The following is a 17714-nucleotide window of genomic DNA, read 5'->3' as shown; positions in this document are numbered from 1 at the left end:
TTATTTTATTTTATTTTATTTCTTATTTTTGATTATTTTATTTTATTTATTTTTCTATTCTATTCAATTCTATATTATTTTTTTCATTTCATTTCAATTTTATTTTACTTTATTTTATTTTATTATTATTTTATTTTATTTTATTTTATTTTAAATTTTATTTGATTGGACTCGTTTCTGGAAACGCCCTCCAAGCTTTTTCTTTGGATTATTTTATATTACATTTTTTATATTCTATTCTTTTTATTTTATTTTATTTCTTATTTTTGATTATTTTATTTTATTTATTTTTCTATTCTATTCAATTCTATATTATTTTTTTCATTTCATTTCAATTTTATTTTACTTTACTTTATTTTATTTTATTATTATTTTATTTTATTTTATTTTATTTTATTTTAAATTTTATTTGATTGGACTCGTTTCTGGAAACGCCCCCCAAGCTTTTTCTTTGGATTATTTTATGTTACATTTTTTTTATATTCTGTTCTATTCTTTTTTTATTTTATTTTATTTCTTATTTTTGATTATTTTATTTTATTTATTTTTCTATTCTATTCAATTCTATATTATTTTTTTCATTTCATTTCAATTTTATTTTATTTTATTTTATTTTATTATTATTTTATTTTATTTTAAATTTTATTTGATTGGACTCGTTTCTGGAAACGCCCCCCAAGCTTTTTCTTTGGATTATTTTATATTACATTTTTTTATATTCTGTTCTATTCTTTTTTTATTTTATTTTATTTCTTATTTTTGATTATTTTATTTTATTTATTTTTCTATTCTATTCAATTCTATATTATTTTTTTCATTTCGTTTCATTTCAATTTTATTTTATTTTATTTTATTTTATTTTATTTTATTTTATTAATTCTTTGATTTTATTTTTTTCCGTCTAGGAGGAAAAAATTGCCGCTCTGCAATCGTTTGCCGAACAGCTGATTTCGGCCGACCACTACGCCAAAGGAGTGGTCGCCAATCGGCGTAACGAAGTTCTGGACAGGTCAGTGATTAATATTATTAATAATAATAATAATAATTTATTTATACCCCACCCAACTGGCTGGGTTTTCCCAGGCACTGTGATATCCCTACAGAATATTAATAAGAGTAATAAGAATAATATTTATACCCCACTCAACTGTCTCGGTTTTCCCAGGCATTGTGATATCCCTACATAATAATAATAATAATAATAATAATAATAATAATAATAATATACCTCTTCCAACAGGCTGGGTTTTCCCATCCACTGTGATATCCCTCCAGAATATTAATAAGAATAATAAGAATAATATTTATACCCCACCCAACTGGCTGGGTTTTCCCAGGTACTGTAATAATAATAATAATAATAATAATAATAATAATAATAATAATAATAATATACTTATACCTCTTCCAACAGGCTGGGTTTTCCCATCCACTGTGATATCCCTACAGAATATTAATCAGAATAATAAGAATAATATTTATACCCCACCCAACTGGCTGGGGTTTCCCAGGTACTGTAATAATAATAATAATAATAATAATAATAATAATAATATACTTATAGCTCTTCCAACAGGCTGGGTTTTCCCATCCACTGTGATATCCCTACAGAATATTAATAAGAATAATAAGAATAATATTTATACCCCACCCAACTGGCTGGGTTTTCCCAGGTACTGTAATAATAATAATAATAATAATAATAATAATAATAATAATAATAATATACTTATACCTCTTCCAACAGGCTGGGTTTTCCCATCCACTGTGATATCCCTACAGAATATTAATAAGAATAATAAGAATAATATTTATACCCCACCCAACTGGCTGGGTTTTCCCAGGTACTGTAATAATAATAATAATAATAATAATAATAAGAATAATACCTCTTCCAACCGGCTGGTTTTCCCATCCACTGTGATATCCCTACAGAATATTAATAAGAATAATAAGAATAATATTTATACCCCACCCAACTGGCTGGGTTTTCCCAGGTACCGTAATAATAATAATAATAATAATAATAATAATAATAATAATATACTTATACCTCTTCCAACAGGCTGGGTTTTCCCATCCACTGTGATATCCCTACAGAATATTAATAAGAATAATAAGAATAATATTTATACCCCACCCAACTGGCTGGGTTTTCCCAGGTACTGTAATAATAATAATAATAATAATAATAATAATAATAATACCACCTCTTCCAACAGGCTGGGTTTTCCCATCCACTGTGATATCCCTACAGAATATTAATAAGAATAATAAGAATAATATTTATACCCCACCCAACTGGCTGGGTTTCCCCAGGTACTGTAATAATAATAATAATAATAATAATAATAATAATAATAATATACTTATACCTCTTCCAACAGGCTGGGTTTTCCCATCCACTGTGATATCCCTACAGAATATTAATAAGAATAATAAGAATAATATTTATACCCCACCCAACTGGCTGGGTGTTCCCAGGTACTGTAATAATAATAATAATAATAATAATAATAATAATAATAATAATATACTTATACCTCTTCCAACAGGCTGGGTTTTCCCATCCACTGTGATATCCCTACAGAATATTAATAAGAATAATAAGAATAATATTTATACCCCACCCAACTGGCTGGGTTTTCCCAGGTACTGTAATAATAATAATAATAATAATAATAATAATAATAATAATAATATATTTATACCTCTTCCAACAGGCTGGGTTTTCCCATCCACTGTGATATCCCTACAGAATATTAATAAGAATAATAAGAATAATATTTATACGCCACCCAACTGGCTGGGTTTTCCCAGGTACTGTAATAATAATAATAATAATAATAATAATAATAATAATATACCTCTTCCAACAGGCTGGGTTTTCCCATCCACTGTGATATCCCTACAGAATATTAATAAGAATAATAAGAATAATATTTATACCCCACCCAACTGGCTGGGTTTTCCCAGGTACTGTAATATAATAATAATAATAATAATAATAATAATAATAATAATATACTTATACGTCTTCCGACAGGCTGGGTTTTCCCATCCACTGTGATATCCCTACAGAATATTAATAAGAATAATAAGAATAATATTTATACCCCACCCAACTGGCTGGGTTTTCCCAGGTACTGTAATAATAATAATAATAATAATAATAATAATAATAATAATAATATACTTATACCTCTTCCAACAGGCTGGGTTTTCCCATCCACTGTGATATCCCTACAGAATATTAATAAGAATAATAAGAATAATATTTATACCCCACCCAACTGGCTGGGTTTTCCCAGGTACTATAATAATAATAATAATAATAATAATAATAATAATAATAATAATAATAATATACTTATACCTCTTCCAACAGGCTGGGTTTTCCCATCCACTGTGATATCCCTACAGAATATTAATAAGAATAATATTTATACCCCACCCAACTGGCTGAGTTTTCCCAGGTACTGTAATAATAATAATAATAATAATAATAATAATAATAATAATAATAATAATAATATACTTATACCTCTTCCAACAGGCTGGGTTTTCCCATCCACTGTGATATCCCTACAGAATATTAATAAGAGTAATAAGAATAATATTTATACCCCACCCAACTGGCTGGGTTTTCCCAGGTACTGTAATAATAATAATAATAATAATAATAATAATAATAATATACTTATACCTCTTCCAACAGGCTGGGTTTTCCCATCCACTGTGATATCCCTACAGAATATTAATAAGAATAATAAGAATAATATTTATACCCCACCCAACTGGCTGGGTTTTCCCAGGTACAACAATAATAATAATAATAATAATAATAATAATAATAATAATAATAATAATAATATACTTATACCTCTTCCAACAGGCTGGGTTTTCCCATCCACTGTGATATCCCTACAGAATATTAATAAGAATAATAAGAATAATATTTATACCCCACCCAACTGGCTGGGTTTTCCCAGGTACTATAATAATAATAATAATAATAATAATAATAATAATAATAATAATATACTTATACCTCTTCCAACAGGCTGGGTTTTCCCATCCACTGTGATATCCCTACAGAATATTAATAAGAATAATAAGAATAATATTTATACCCCACTCAACTGTCTCGGTTTTCCCAGGCATTGTGATATCCCTACATAATAATAATAATAATAATAATAATAATAATAATATACTTATACCTCTTCCAACAGGCTGGGTTTTCCCATCCACTGTGATATCCCTACAGAATATTAATAAGAATAATAAGAATAATATTTATACCCCACCCAACTGGCTGGGTTTTCCCAGGTACTGTAATAATAATAATAATAATAATAATAATAATAATAATATACTTATACCTCTTCCAACAGGCTGGGTTTTCCCATCCACTGTGATATCCCTACAGAATATTAATAAGAATAATAAGAATAATATTTATACCCCACCCAACTGGCTGGGTTTTCCCAGGTACTATAATAATAATAATAATAATAATAATAATAATAATAATAATATACTTATACCTCTTCCAACAGGCTGGGTTTTCCCATCCACTGTGATATCCCTACAGAATATTAATAAGAATAATATTTATACCCCACCCAACTGGCTGAGTTTTCCCAGGTACTGTAATAATAATAATAATAATAATAATAATAATAATAATAATATACTTATACCTCTTCCAACCGGCTGGTATTCCCAGGCACTGTTATATCCCTACATAATATTATTAAGAATAATAAGAATAATATTTCTAACCCCCTCCTACTGGTTGGGTTTTCCCATCCACTGTGATATCCCTCCAGAATATTAATAAGAGTAATAATAATAATAATAATAATAATTTATTTATACCCCACCCAACTGGCTGGCTTTTCCTAGGCACTGTTATATCCCTACAGAATAATAATAATAATAATAATAATAATAATAATATACTTATACCTCTTCCAACTGGCTGGGTTTCTCCAGGCACTGTTATATCCCTACATAATATTATTAAGAATAATAAGAATAATATTTCTACCCCCCTCCTACTGGTTGAGTTTTCCAAGGCACTGTGAGCGGCTCCCTAAATAATAATAATATTAATAATAATAATAATAATAATAATAATAATCTAAAATAATAATCTAAAATAATAATAATACAGGTGATGATTTCAGGTGAGGATAATAATAATAATAATACAGGTGAGGATTTCAGGTGAGGATAATAATAATAATAATAATAATAATCTAAAATAATAATCTAAAATAATAATACAGGTGATGATTTCAGGTGAGGATAATAATAATAATAATAATAATAATAATAATACAGGTGAGGATTTCAGGTGAGGATAATAATAATAATAATAATACAGGTGATGATTTCAGGTGAGGATAATAATAATAATAATAATACAGGTGAGGATTTCAGGTGAGGATAATAATAATAATAATAATAATAATAATAATCTAAAATAATAATATAAAATAATAATAATACAGGTGATGATTTCAGGTGAGGATAATAATAATAATACAGGTGAGGATTTCAGGTGAGGATAATAATAATAATAATCTAAAATAATAATCTAAAATAATAATAATACAGGTGAGGATTTCAGGTGATGATAATAATAATAATAATAATACAGGTGAGGATTTCAGGTGAGGATAATAATAATAATAATAATAATAATAATAATAATCTAAAATAATAATATAAAATAATAATAATACAGGTGATGATTTCAGGTGAGGATAATAATAATAATACAGGTGAGGATTTCAGGTGAGGATAATAATAATAATAATCTAAAATAATAATCTAAAATAATAATAATACAGGTGAGGATTTCAGGTGATGATAATAATAATAATAATAATACAGGTGAGGATTTCAGGTGAGGATAATAATAATAATAATAATAATAATAATAATATAAAAGAATATGAATAATAATAATAGTGGTTATTTTTATTGTTCTTGTTCTTCCCTCCCCCCAGGTGGCGCCGCCTGAAGGCCCAGATGATTGAGAAGCGCTCCAAGCTGGGCGAGTCCCAGACCCTCCAGCAGTTCAGCCGCGACGTCGATGAGATCGAGGCCTGGATCAGCGAGAAGCTGCAGACGGCCAGCGACGAATCCTACAAAGATCCCACCAACATCCAGGTGGGGGATCCCGAGAAGGAGGGATTATTAGGCGATTATTAGAGGGTTATTAGGATGATTAGATGGTTGTATGTGAGGTTATTGTTGGATTATTAGAGGATTATTAGAGGATTATTAGGATGATGAGTATCCTACAAGGATCCCACCAACATCCAGGTGGGGGATCCCGAGAAGGAGGGATTATTAGGCGATTATTAGAGGGTTATTAGGATGATTAGATGGTTGTATGTTGGATTATTGTTGGATTATTAGAGGATTATTAGAGGATTATTAGGATGATGAGAATCCTACAAGGATCCCACCAACATCCAGGTGGGGGATCCCGAGAAGGAGGGATTATTAGGCGATTATTAGAGGGTTATTAGGATGATTAGATGGTTGTATGTGAGGTTATTGTTGGATTATTAGAGGATTATTAGAGGATTATTAGGATGATGAGTATCCTACAAGGATCCCACCAACATCCAGGTGGGGGATCCCGAGAAGGAGGGATTATTAGGCGATTATTAGAGGGTTATTAGGATGATTAGATGGTTGTATGTTGGATTATTGTTGGATTATTAGAGGATGATTAGAGGATTATTAGGATGATGAGAATCCTACAAGGATCCCACCAACATCCAGGTGAGAGATCCTAAGAATGAGGGATTATTAGAGGATTATTAGGATTATTAGATGATTATTAGGATGATTGGATTGTTGTATGTGAGATTATTAGAGGATTATTAGAAGATTATTAGGATTATTAGATGATTATTAGAATGATTGGATTGAGAGATCCTGAGAAGGAGGGATTATTAGATCATTATTAGACGAATATTAGGATGATTAGATGGTTGGATGTGAGGTTATTGTTGGATTATTAGAGCATTATTAGAGGATGATTAGAGGATTATTAGGATGATGAGAATCCTACAAGGATCCCAGCAACATCCAGGTGAGAGATCCTAAGAATGAGGGATTATTAGAGGATTATTAGGATTATTAGATGATTATTAGGATGATTGGATTGTTGTATGTGAGATTATTAGAGGATTATTAGAGGATTATTAGGATTATTAGATGATTATTAGAATGATTGGATTGAGAGATCGTGAGAAGGAGGGATTATTAGATCATTATTAGACGAATATCAGGATGATTTGATTGTTGTATGTTGGAATATTGTTAGAGGATTATTAGAGGATTATTAGAGGATTATTAGGACGATGAGAATCCTACAAGGATCCCACCAACATCCAGGTGAGGGATCCTGAGAAGGAGGGATTATTAGGCGATTATTAGAGGGTTATTAGGATGATTAGATGGTTGTATGTGAGGTTATTGTTGGATTATTAGAGGATTATTAGAGGATTATTAGGATGATGAGCATCCTACAAGGATCCCAGCAACATCCGGGTGAGAGATCCTAAGAATGAGGGATTATTAGAGGATTATTAGGATTATTACATGATTATTAGAATGATTGGATTGTTGTATGTGAGATTATTGTTAGATTATTAGATTATTATTAGGATTATTAGATGATTATTAGGATGATTGGATTGTTGTATGAGGTTATTGTTAGATTATTAGATTATTATTAGGATTATTAGATGAGTATTATGATGATTGGATTGTTGTATGTGAGGTTATTGTTAGATTATTAGATTATTATTAGGATTATTAGATGATTATTAGGATGATTGGATTGTTGTATGTGAGGTTATTGTTAGATTATTAGATGATTATTAGATTATTAGACGGCCAGCGACGAGTCCTACAAGGATCCCACCAACTTCCAGGTGAGGGATCCTGAGAAGGAGGGGTTATTAGAGGATTATTAGACGAATATTAGGATGATTAGGTGGTTGGATGTGAGGTTATTGTTGGATTATTAGAGGATTATTAGAGGATGATTAGGATGATGAGAATCCTACAAGGATCCCACCAACATCCAGGTGAGGGATCCCGAGAAGGAGGGATTATTAGGCGATTATTAGAGGGTTATTAGGATGATTAGATGGTTGTATGTTGGAATATTGTTAGATTATTAGAGGATTATTAGAGGATTTTTAGAGGATTATTAGAGGATTATTAGGATGATGAGAATCCTACAAGGATCCCACCAACATCCAGGTGCGGGATCCCGAGAAGGAGGGATTATTAGGCGATTATTAGAGGGTTATTAGGATGATTAGGTGGTTGTATGTTGGAATATTGTTAGATTATTAGAGGATTATTAGAGGATTATTAGAGGATTATTAGGATGCTGAGAATCCTACAAGGATCCCACCAACATCCAGGTGAGGGATCCTGAGAAGAAAGGATTATTGGACGATTATTAGGCGATTATTAGGATGATTAGATGGTTGTACGTTGGATTATTGTTAGATTATTAGAGGATTATTAGACACTTACTAGGATGATTAGATGAAATGCAGACCGGATCCCTGGGACTGGATTCCCCAGACCGGACCCACCTGGACCAGAATCCCCTGGACTGGATCCTTCCAGACCAGATCCCACTGGACCAGAATCCCCAGGACTGGATCCTTCCCGACCAGATCCCCTGGACCGGATCCTTAGGATCAGATCCCCGGGACCACAATCCCCTGGACCAAATCCTTCGGAACCAGATCCCTCTGGACCCGAATCCCCGGGACTGGATTCCCCGGGACCAGATGCCCCGGAACCGGACCCCTCCGGACCGGATCTCCCTGCTCTCTCCTCCCTTGTGTGACCCACACGGATCGGCCCAGAGGGCAGAGAACCAGCCGCTGTGGGGAGATCCGCTGGCTGATCCACTGGGGCGGCCTGATCCCGACTCCCCTAAGGGAATTCCCCCAGGATCCATCCCTGCCAGATCCCTCTCCTGCCAGATCCCTCCCCCGCCGGATCCCTCTCCCGCCGGATCCCTTCCCGCTCCTGGCCAACCGGAAAGCGGCCTCTGTTTTTCTCCCCCGCCAGATCCCTCTCCTGCCGGATCCCTCCCCCGCCGGATCCCTCCCCTGCCGGATCCCTCCCCCACTGGATCCCTCTCCCACCAGATCCCTTCCTGCTCCCGGCCAACCGGAAAGCGGCCTCTTTTTCTCCCCCGCCAGATCCCTCTCCTGCCGGATCCCTCTCCACCGGATCCCTCCCCCGCCGGATCCCTCTCCTGCCAGATCCCTCCCCACTGGATCCCTCTCCCGCCAGATCCCTTCCTGCTCCCGGCCAACCGGAAAGCGGCCTCTGTTTTTCTCCCCGCCAGATTCCTCTCCTGCCGGATCCCTCCCCCGCCGGATCCCTCTCCCACCGGATCCCTCTCCCGCCAGATCCCTTCCTGCTCCCGGCCAACCGGAAAGCGGCCTCCGTTTTTCTCCCCGCCAGATCCCTCTCCTGCCAGATCCCTCCCCCGCCGGATCCCTCTCCCGCCGGATCCCTTCCCGCTCCCAGCCAACCGGAAACCGGCCTCTGTTTTTCTCCCCCCCCCCACACACCGGATTGACAGGCACCGGATCCCGAGCACCGGATCCTGATCTCTCTCTCTCTTCTTTTCTTCTTTCCCTCTCTCTTTCCAGCTTTCCAAACTCCTGGTAAGTCTCTCCGTTATTTGTGGGTCTGAAGTCGGCTTTTCTTCTTCTTTTCTTCTTCTTTCTTCTTCTTTTCTTCTTTTTATAATTTATTCTTTTCTTCTTATTCCTATTTTATTCTTATTTATTCTTTCATATTTATTCTTTTCTTCTTATTCTTTTTATTATTATTTAATCTGAGTCTGATTTATTCTTTATTCTTTGATTCTTCTTTTATTCTTATTCTTATTTATTCTTTTATTCTTATTCTTATTATTTTTATTATTATTTAATCTGAGTCTGATTTATTCTTTATTCTTTGATTCTTCTTTTTATTCTTATTCTTAATTTATTCTTATTTATTCTTTTATTCTTATTTATTCTTTTACTCTTATTCTTTTTTATTCTTTTATTCTTATTCTTATTATTTTTATTATTTTTTAATCTGAGTCTGATTTATTCTTTATTCTTTTATTCTTATTCTTATTCTTTTTATAATTTATTCTTTTATTCTATTCATATTTTATTCTTGTTTATTCTTTTATTCTTATTCTTATTTATTCTTTTCTTCTTATTTTTATTTATTCTTTTATTCTTATTCTTATTATTTTTATTCTGATTCTGATTTATTCTTTATTCTTTTATTCTTCTTATTCTTTTATTCTTATTCTTTTTATAATTTATTATTTTATTCTTATTCTTATTTTATTCTTATTTATTCTTATTTATTCTTATTTATTCTTTTATTCTTATTCTTTTTTATTCTTTTATTCTTATTCTTATTATTTTTATAATTTTTTAATCTGATTCTGATTTATTCTTTATTCTTTTATTCTTCTTTTATTCTTCTTCTTTTTATAATTTATTCTTTTATTCTTATTCATATTTTATTCTTGTTTATTCTTTTATTCTTATTCTTATTTATTCTTTTATTCTTATTTTTATTTATTCTTTTATTCTTATTCTTATTATTTTTATTATGATTCTGATTTATTCTTTATTCTTTTATTCTTCTTATTCTTTTATTCTTATTCCTTTTATAATTTATTCTTTTATTCTTATTCTTATTTTATTTTTATTTATTTTTTTATTCTTATTCTTATTATTTTTATTATTATTTAATCTGATTCTGATTTATTCTTTATTCTTTTATTCTTCTTCTTTTATTCTTATTCCTTTTATAATTTATTCTTTTATTCTTATTTTATTATTATTCTTATTTTCATTTATTCTTTTATTCTTATTCTTATTATTTTTATTCTGATTTATTCTGATTCTGATTTATTTATTCTTTTATTCTTATTTATCATTTATTCTTTTATTTTTATTCTTATTATTACCGATTCTTTTATTCTTTTATTCTTATTTCTTATTTTATTTTTATTCTTATTATTACCGATTCTTTTATTCTTATTTCTTATTTGCTATTTTATTCTGATTATTTCCAATTTTTTTATTCTTATTCTTCTTATTTCAGATTCTTTTATTCTTATTTATCATTTATTCTTTTCTTCTTCTTCTTCTTCTTTCCAATTCTTTTATTCTTATTTATTTAGTCTTTTATTCTTATTATTCCTTATTCTTTTATTATTTCCGATTCTTTTATTCTTACTTATCATTTATTCTTTTCTTCTTCTTATTTCCAACTCTTTTATTCTTATTTTGCCTTTTATTCTTATTATTTCTTATTATTTTATTCTCGTTTATTCTTTATTCTTTTATTCTTGTTTATCACTTATTGTTTTATTCTTCTTCTTATTATTTCCGATTCTTTTATTCGTATTTATTCTTATTTATCATTTATTTTATTCTTCTTCTTATTTCCGATTCTTTTATTCTTATTTATTCTTATTTATCATTTATTATTTTACTATTATATTTATTATTTCCAATTCTTTTGTTCTTATTCTTATTCTTTTCTCATTTCCCCCATTCGCTCGCTCGTCCGTCTCTCCCGTTTTTCGTGCAATGACATCATCGCCGTCCATGTTTCGTCTTTAATTGTTTCATTTTTAATTAATATTTATAGATAAGAGATCTATAAATACGTTAACCTATTTGTCTATTTATTGACCTATTCCTTCATGAAGTCATTTACTTTTAAACTTATTTATTTATTAACCTGTTTCTTTATAAACCTGTGTTTATTAACCTTTTATTTCTTTATTAAACTGTTTTTATTAATCTATTAACCTACTTATTTATTAACCTGTTTTTATTAATTAATCTATTAACCTACTTATTTATTAACCTGTTTTTAATTAATCTATTAACCTTATTTATTAACCTGTTTTTATTAATTAATCTATTAACCTACTTATTTATTAACCTGTTTTTATTAATTAATCTATTAACCTACTTATTTATTAACCTGTTTTTATTAATTAATCTATCAACCTACCTATTTATTAACCTGTTTATTAACCTATGTTGGTTTATTAACCTTTTATTTCTTTATCAACCTGTTTTTATTAATTGATCTATTAACCTACTTCTTGGTTAACCTGTGTATTATTTATCAACTTATTTATTTATTTTTTATTTATTGACCCATTAATTATATTATATTATATATATATATATATATATTATTATTATTGTTAATAATAATATTTTGCCCAATATTTTATTATATTATTATTGTTAATAATAATATTTTGCCCAATATTTTATTATATTTATTTACTTTTTATTTATTCACCCATTTATTATATATATATATTCTTGTTAATAATAGTATTTTGCCCAATATTTTATTATATCATTATTCTTATCTATCAACTTATTTATTTACTTTTTATTTATTCACCCATTTATCATATATATATATATTATTGTTACTAATAATATTTTGCCCAATATTTTATTATATTATTATTGTTATTTATCAAGTTATTTATTTACTTTTTATTTATTGACCCATTTATCATATATATATATATATATATATATATATATATATATATATATATATATATATTATTGTTACTAATAATATTTTGTCCATTATTTTATTATATTATTATTGTTATTTATCAACTTATTTATTTACTTTTTATTTATTGACCCATTTATTATATATATATATATATTATTGTTAATAATAGTATTTTGCCCAATATTTTCTTATATTATTATTGTTATTTATCAACTTATTTATTTACTTTTTATTTATTGACCCATTTATTATATATATATATTATTGTTAATAATAATATTTTGCCCAATATTTTTCGTATTTCCAGAGCAAGCACCAGAAACACCAGGCCTTTGAGGCAGAGCTACAAGCCAACGCCGACCGGATCCGGGGCGTCATCGACGTCGGCAACTCCCTCATCGAGCGTGGGGCCTGCGCCGGGAGCGAGGACGCCGTCAAGGTGGGTTGGTTTGCGCGGCAAAGCCTGTCGTGTGACCTGTCATATAAAAGCCCACGGTGTTGGGGAGAGAATGGTAGTTCCTGATTGGGCGTATCTGCTTCCTGGGCGGAGCTTTTGAGGTTTTCGTGTAGCCAGGCCTGTCTGCTCCTGCAATTTCTTCCTCCTAGGTTTCCCCCATTTCCTAAAGCCTGTCATGTGACCTGTCATATAAAAGCCCATGTCCTTCTGAAAATATTGGTACTTCCTGTTTGGATGTATCTACTTCCTGGGCGGAGCTTTTGAGGTTTGTGTGTAGCTCGGCCTATAGGCTCCTTCTCGTCCTGTTTCTGAATTTCCGAAAGCGGACAAGCCTGTCATGTGACCTGTCATATAAAAGCTCACGGCATTCCGAAGAGATTGGCACTTCCAGTTTGGGCGTAGCTCCTTCCTCGGCAGAGCTAGGCAAATTTCCTGAATTTCCTAAAGCAGACAAGCCTGTCATGTGACCTGTCATATAAAAGCCCAAGTCATTCTGAAACTACCAGCACTTCCTGTTGGGATGTATCTACTTCCTGGGCGGAGCTTTTGAGGTTGTGTAGCCCTAGCCAATCCACTCATCCTAGATTCTGCTACCGTTTGTGAATTCCCCAAAGTGGACAAGCCTGTCATGTAACCTGTCATATAAAAGCCCTCATCGTTCCAAAGAGAATGGCATCTCCTGATTGGACGTATCTGCTTCCTGGGCGGAGCTTTGGAGGTTTTTGTTAGCTTGGCCTGTCTGCTCCCATTCATCTTCCTTCTAGCTTCTACTAGTGTTCCTGAGTTTCCTAAAGTGGACAAGCCTGTCATGTGACCTGTCATATAAAAGCGCTCATCGTTCCAAAGAGAATGGTGTCTCCTGATTGGACGTATCTGCTTCCTGGGCGGAGCTTTGGAGGTTTTTGTTAGCTAGGCCTGTCTGCTCCCATTCATCTTCATTCTAGTTTCTACTAGTGTTCCCAAATTTCCTAAAGCGGACAAGCCTGTCATGTGACCTGTCATATGAAAGCCCTCATCGTTCCAAAGAGAATGGCGTCTCCTGATTGGACGTATCTGCTTCCTGGGCGGAGCTTTGGAGGTTTTTGTGTAGCTAGGCCTGTCTGCTCCCATTCATCTTCCTTCTAGTTTCTACTAGTGTTCCTGAATTTCCTAAAGTGGACAAGCCTGTCAAGTGACCTGTCATATAAAAGCCCTTGTCGTTCCAAAGAGAATGGCATTGCCTGATTGGACGTATCTGCTTCCTGGGCGGAGCTTTGGAGGCTTTTGTTAGCTAGGCCTGTCTGCTCCCATTCATCTTCATTCTAGTTTCTACTAGTGTTCCCAAATTTCCTAAAGCGGACAAGTCTGTCATGTGACCTGTCATATGAAAGCCCTCGTCATTCCGAAGAGAATGGCGTCTCCTGATTGGACGTATCTGCTTTCTGGGCGGAGCTTTGGAGGTTTTTGTGTAGCTAGGCCTGTCTGCTCCCATTCATCTTCATTCTAGTTTCTACTAGTGTTCCCAAATTTCCTAAAGCGGACAAGCCTGTCGTGTGACCTGTCATATGAAAGCCCTCGTCATTCCGAAGAGAATGGCGTCGCCTGATTGGACGTATCTGCTTCCTGGGCGGAGCTTTTGCCATCCAGGGTGGCAAATTTCCTTCCAATAGCAAGAATACTTTCAGTGGTTTGGGAACAGCCATAGGGAAGAACTTCTTCCAAGAAATGTTAGGTGCAAGATTTTCGGAAACGGAATCGAAATCTTAATTTTAAAATAGTCCAGCGTTTTCAGAAATAGAAATCTTATTTTAGAATCAGAAACGGTATCAAAATCTTAAAATAGTGCAACGTTTTCAGAAATAGGAATCTTATTTTAAAATCAGAAACGGAATCGAAATCTTAATTTTAAAATAGTCCAGCGTTTTCAGAAATAGAAATCTTATTTTAAAATCAGAAACGGTATCAAAATCTTAAAATAGTGCAACGTTTTCAGAAATAGAAATCGTATTTTAAAATCAGAAACGGTATCAAAATCTTAAAATAGTGCAACGTTTTCAGAAATAGGAATCTTATTTTAAAATCAGAAACGGAATCGAAATCTTCATTTTCAAATCAGAAACAGAACCGAAATCTTCATTTTCAAATCAGAAACAGAATTGAAATCCTAATTTTAAAGTCAGAAACGGAATCCAAATCTTCATTTTCAAATCATAAACAGAACCGAAATCTTCATTTTCAAATCAGAAACGGAACTGAAATCTTCCTTTTAAAATCAGAAATGGAATTGAAATCTTAATATCAAAACGGTGCCAAATTATCAGAAATAGAAATCTGATTTTAAGCTAGATTTCCCAAATTCCCTAAAGCAGACAAGCCTGTCATGTGACCTGTCATATAAAAGCCCATGTTATTCCAAAGATATTGGCACTTCCTGTCTGGATGTATCCGCTTCCTGGGCGGAGCTTTTGAGGTTTTCGTGTAGCCAGGCCTGTCTGCTCCTGCAATTTCCTTCTCCTATGTTTCCCCCATTTCCTAGAGCCTGTCATGTGACCTGTCATATAAAAGCCCATGTCCTTCTGAAAATATTGGTACTTCCTGTTTGGATGTATCTACTTCCTGGGCGGAGCTTTTGAGGTTTGTGTGTAGCTCGGCCTATAGGCTCCTTCTCGTCCTGTTTCTGAATTTCCGAAAGCGGACAAGCCTGTCATGTGACCTGTCATATAAAAGCTCACGGCATTCCGAAGAGATTGGCACTTCCTGTTTGGGCGTAGCTCCTTCCTCGGCAGAGCTAGGCAAATTTCCTGAATTTCCTAAAGCGGACAAGCCTGTCATGTGACCTGTCATATAAAAGCCCAAGTCATTCTGAAACTATCAGCGCTTCCTGTTGGGATGTATCTACTTCCTGGGCGGAGATTTTGAGGTTTTTGTGTATCTGGCCAGTCCCAAATTCTTATTGTTATCCAAATTTCGAGGCTTCGTCTCTTGGAAACTGGCATAAGATATTTGGATTTGATTGGATTTAATTTTGGTTCCCGAATTTCCCCCCATTCTTGTTCCTCCCTCCCCTCTAGGCCCGATTGGCCGCCCTGGCTGACCAATGGCAGTTCCTCGTTCGAAAATCGGCCGAGAAAAGTCACCGTCTGAAGGAAGCCAATAAGCAACAGAATTTCAACACCGGGATCAAAGACTTTGACTTCTGGCTTTCAGAGGTAGGGGGCGGATCCAGGGGGGACATTCTATTATTATTATTAGTAGTAGTAGTAGTTAGGGGGCAGATCTGGGGGGACATTCTATTAGTAGTAGTAGTAGTAGTAGTTAGGGGGCGCATCCGGGGGGGACATTCTATTAGTAGTAGTAGTAGTTAGGGGGCAGATCTGGGGGGGGACATTCTATTATTATTATTATTAGTAGTAGTTAGGGGGTGGATCCGGGGGGGACATTCTATTATTATTATTATTAGTAGTAGTAGTAGTAGTAGTAGTTAGGGGGTGGATCCGGGAGGGACATTCTATTATTATTATTAGTAGTAGTAGTAGTAGTTAGGGGGCAGATCTGGGGGGAACATTCTATTAGTAGTAGTAGTAGTAGTAGTTAGGGGTCGGATCCGGGGGGAACATTCTATTATTATTAGTAGTAGTAGTAGTAGTAGTTAGGGGTTGGATCCGGGGGGGGGGACATTCTATTATTATTAGTAGTAGTAGTAGTAGTAGTAGTTAGGGGGCGGATCCGGGGGGGACATTCTATTATTATTATTAGTAGTAGTAGTTAGGGGTCGGATCCGGGGGGGACATTCTATTATTATTTTTATTAGTAGTAGTAGTTAGGGGTCGGATCCGGGGGGGAACATTCTATTAGTAGTAGTAGTAGTAGTAGTTAGGGGGTGGATCCGGGGGGGACATTCTATTATTATTATTATTAGTAGTAGTAGTAGTAGTAGTTAGGGGGCGCATCCGGGGGGGACATTCTATTAGTAGTAGTAGTAGTTAGGGGGCAGATCTGGGGGGGGACATTCTATTATTATTATTATTAGTAGTAGTTAGGGGGTGGATCCGGGGGGGACATTCTATTATTATTATTATTAGTAGTAGTAGTAGTAGTAGTAGTTAGGGGGTGGATCCGGGAGGGACATTCTATTATTATTATTATTAGTAGTAGTAGTAGTTAGGGGGCAGATCTGGGGGGAACATTCTATTAGTAGTAGTAGTAGTAGTAGTTAGGGGTCGGATCCGGGGGGAACATTCTATTATTATTAGTAGTAGTAGTAGTAGTAGTTAGGGGTTGGATCCGGGGGGGGGGACATTCTATTATTATTAGTAGTAGTAGTAGTAGTAGTAGTTAGGGGGCGGATCCGGGGGGGACATTCTATTATTATTATTAGTAGTAGTAGTTAGGGGTCGGATCCGGGGGGGACATTCTATTATTATTTTTATTAGTAGTAGTAGTTAGGGGTCGGATCCGGGGGGGAACATTCTATTAGTAGTAGTAGTAGTAGTAGTTAGGGGGTGGATCCGGGGGGGACATTCTATTATTATTATTAGTAGTAGTAGTAGTAGTTAGGGGGCGGATCCGGGGGGGACATTCTATTATTATTATTAGTAGTAGTAGTAGTAGTAGTTAGGGG

General features: G+C 33.5%; 1 protein-coding gene across 1 annotated transcript in view; it reads left to right on the top strand.

Moving 5' to 3' along the window:
- Positions 1 to 17714, top strand: part of LOC307208399 (spectrin alpha chain, non-erythrocytic 1-like) — a gene marked incomplete at both ends in the record, with an annotated part of 106346 nt that overhangs the window by 12035 nt on the left and 76597 nt on the right. Inside the window, 5 exon segments of the mRNA XM_079996479.1 lie at positions 906 to 1009; positions 6024 to 6186; positions 9729 to 9743; positions 12965 to 13096; positions 16165 to 16302. Coding sequence (XP_079852605.1) covers positions 906 to 1009; positions 6024 to 6186; positions 9729 to 9743; positions 12965 to 13096; positions 16165 to 16302 — 552 coding nt within the window.

Source organism: Podarcis cretensis, assembly GCF_951804945.1.
Source record: "Podarcis cretensis genome assembly, contig: SCAFFOLD_28, whole genome shotgun sequence".
In the NCBI taxonomy this organism is placed as follows: domain Eukaryota; kingdom Metazoa; phylum Chordata; class Lepidosauria; order Squamata; family Lacertidae; genus Podarcis; species Podarcis cretensis.
This window is presented reverse-complemented; position numbering and strand designations above follow the sequence as displayed.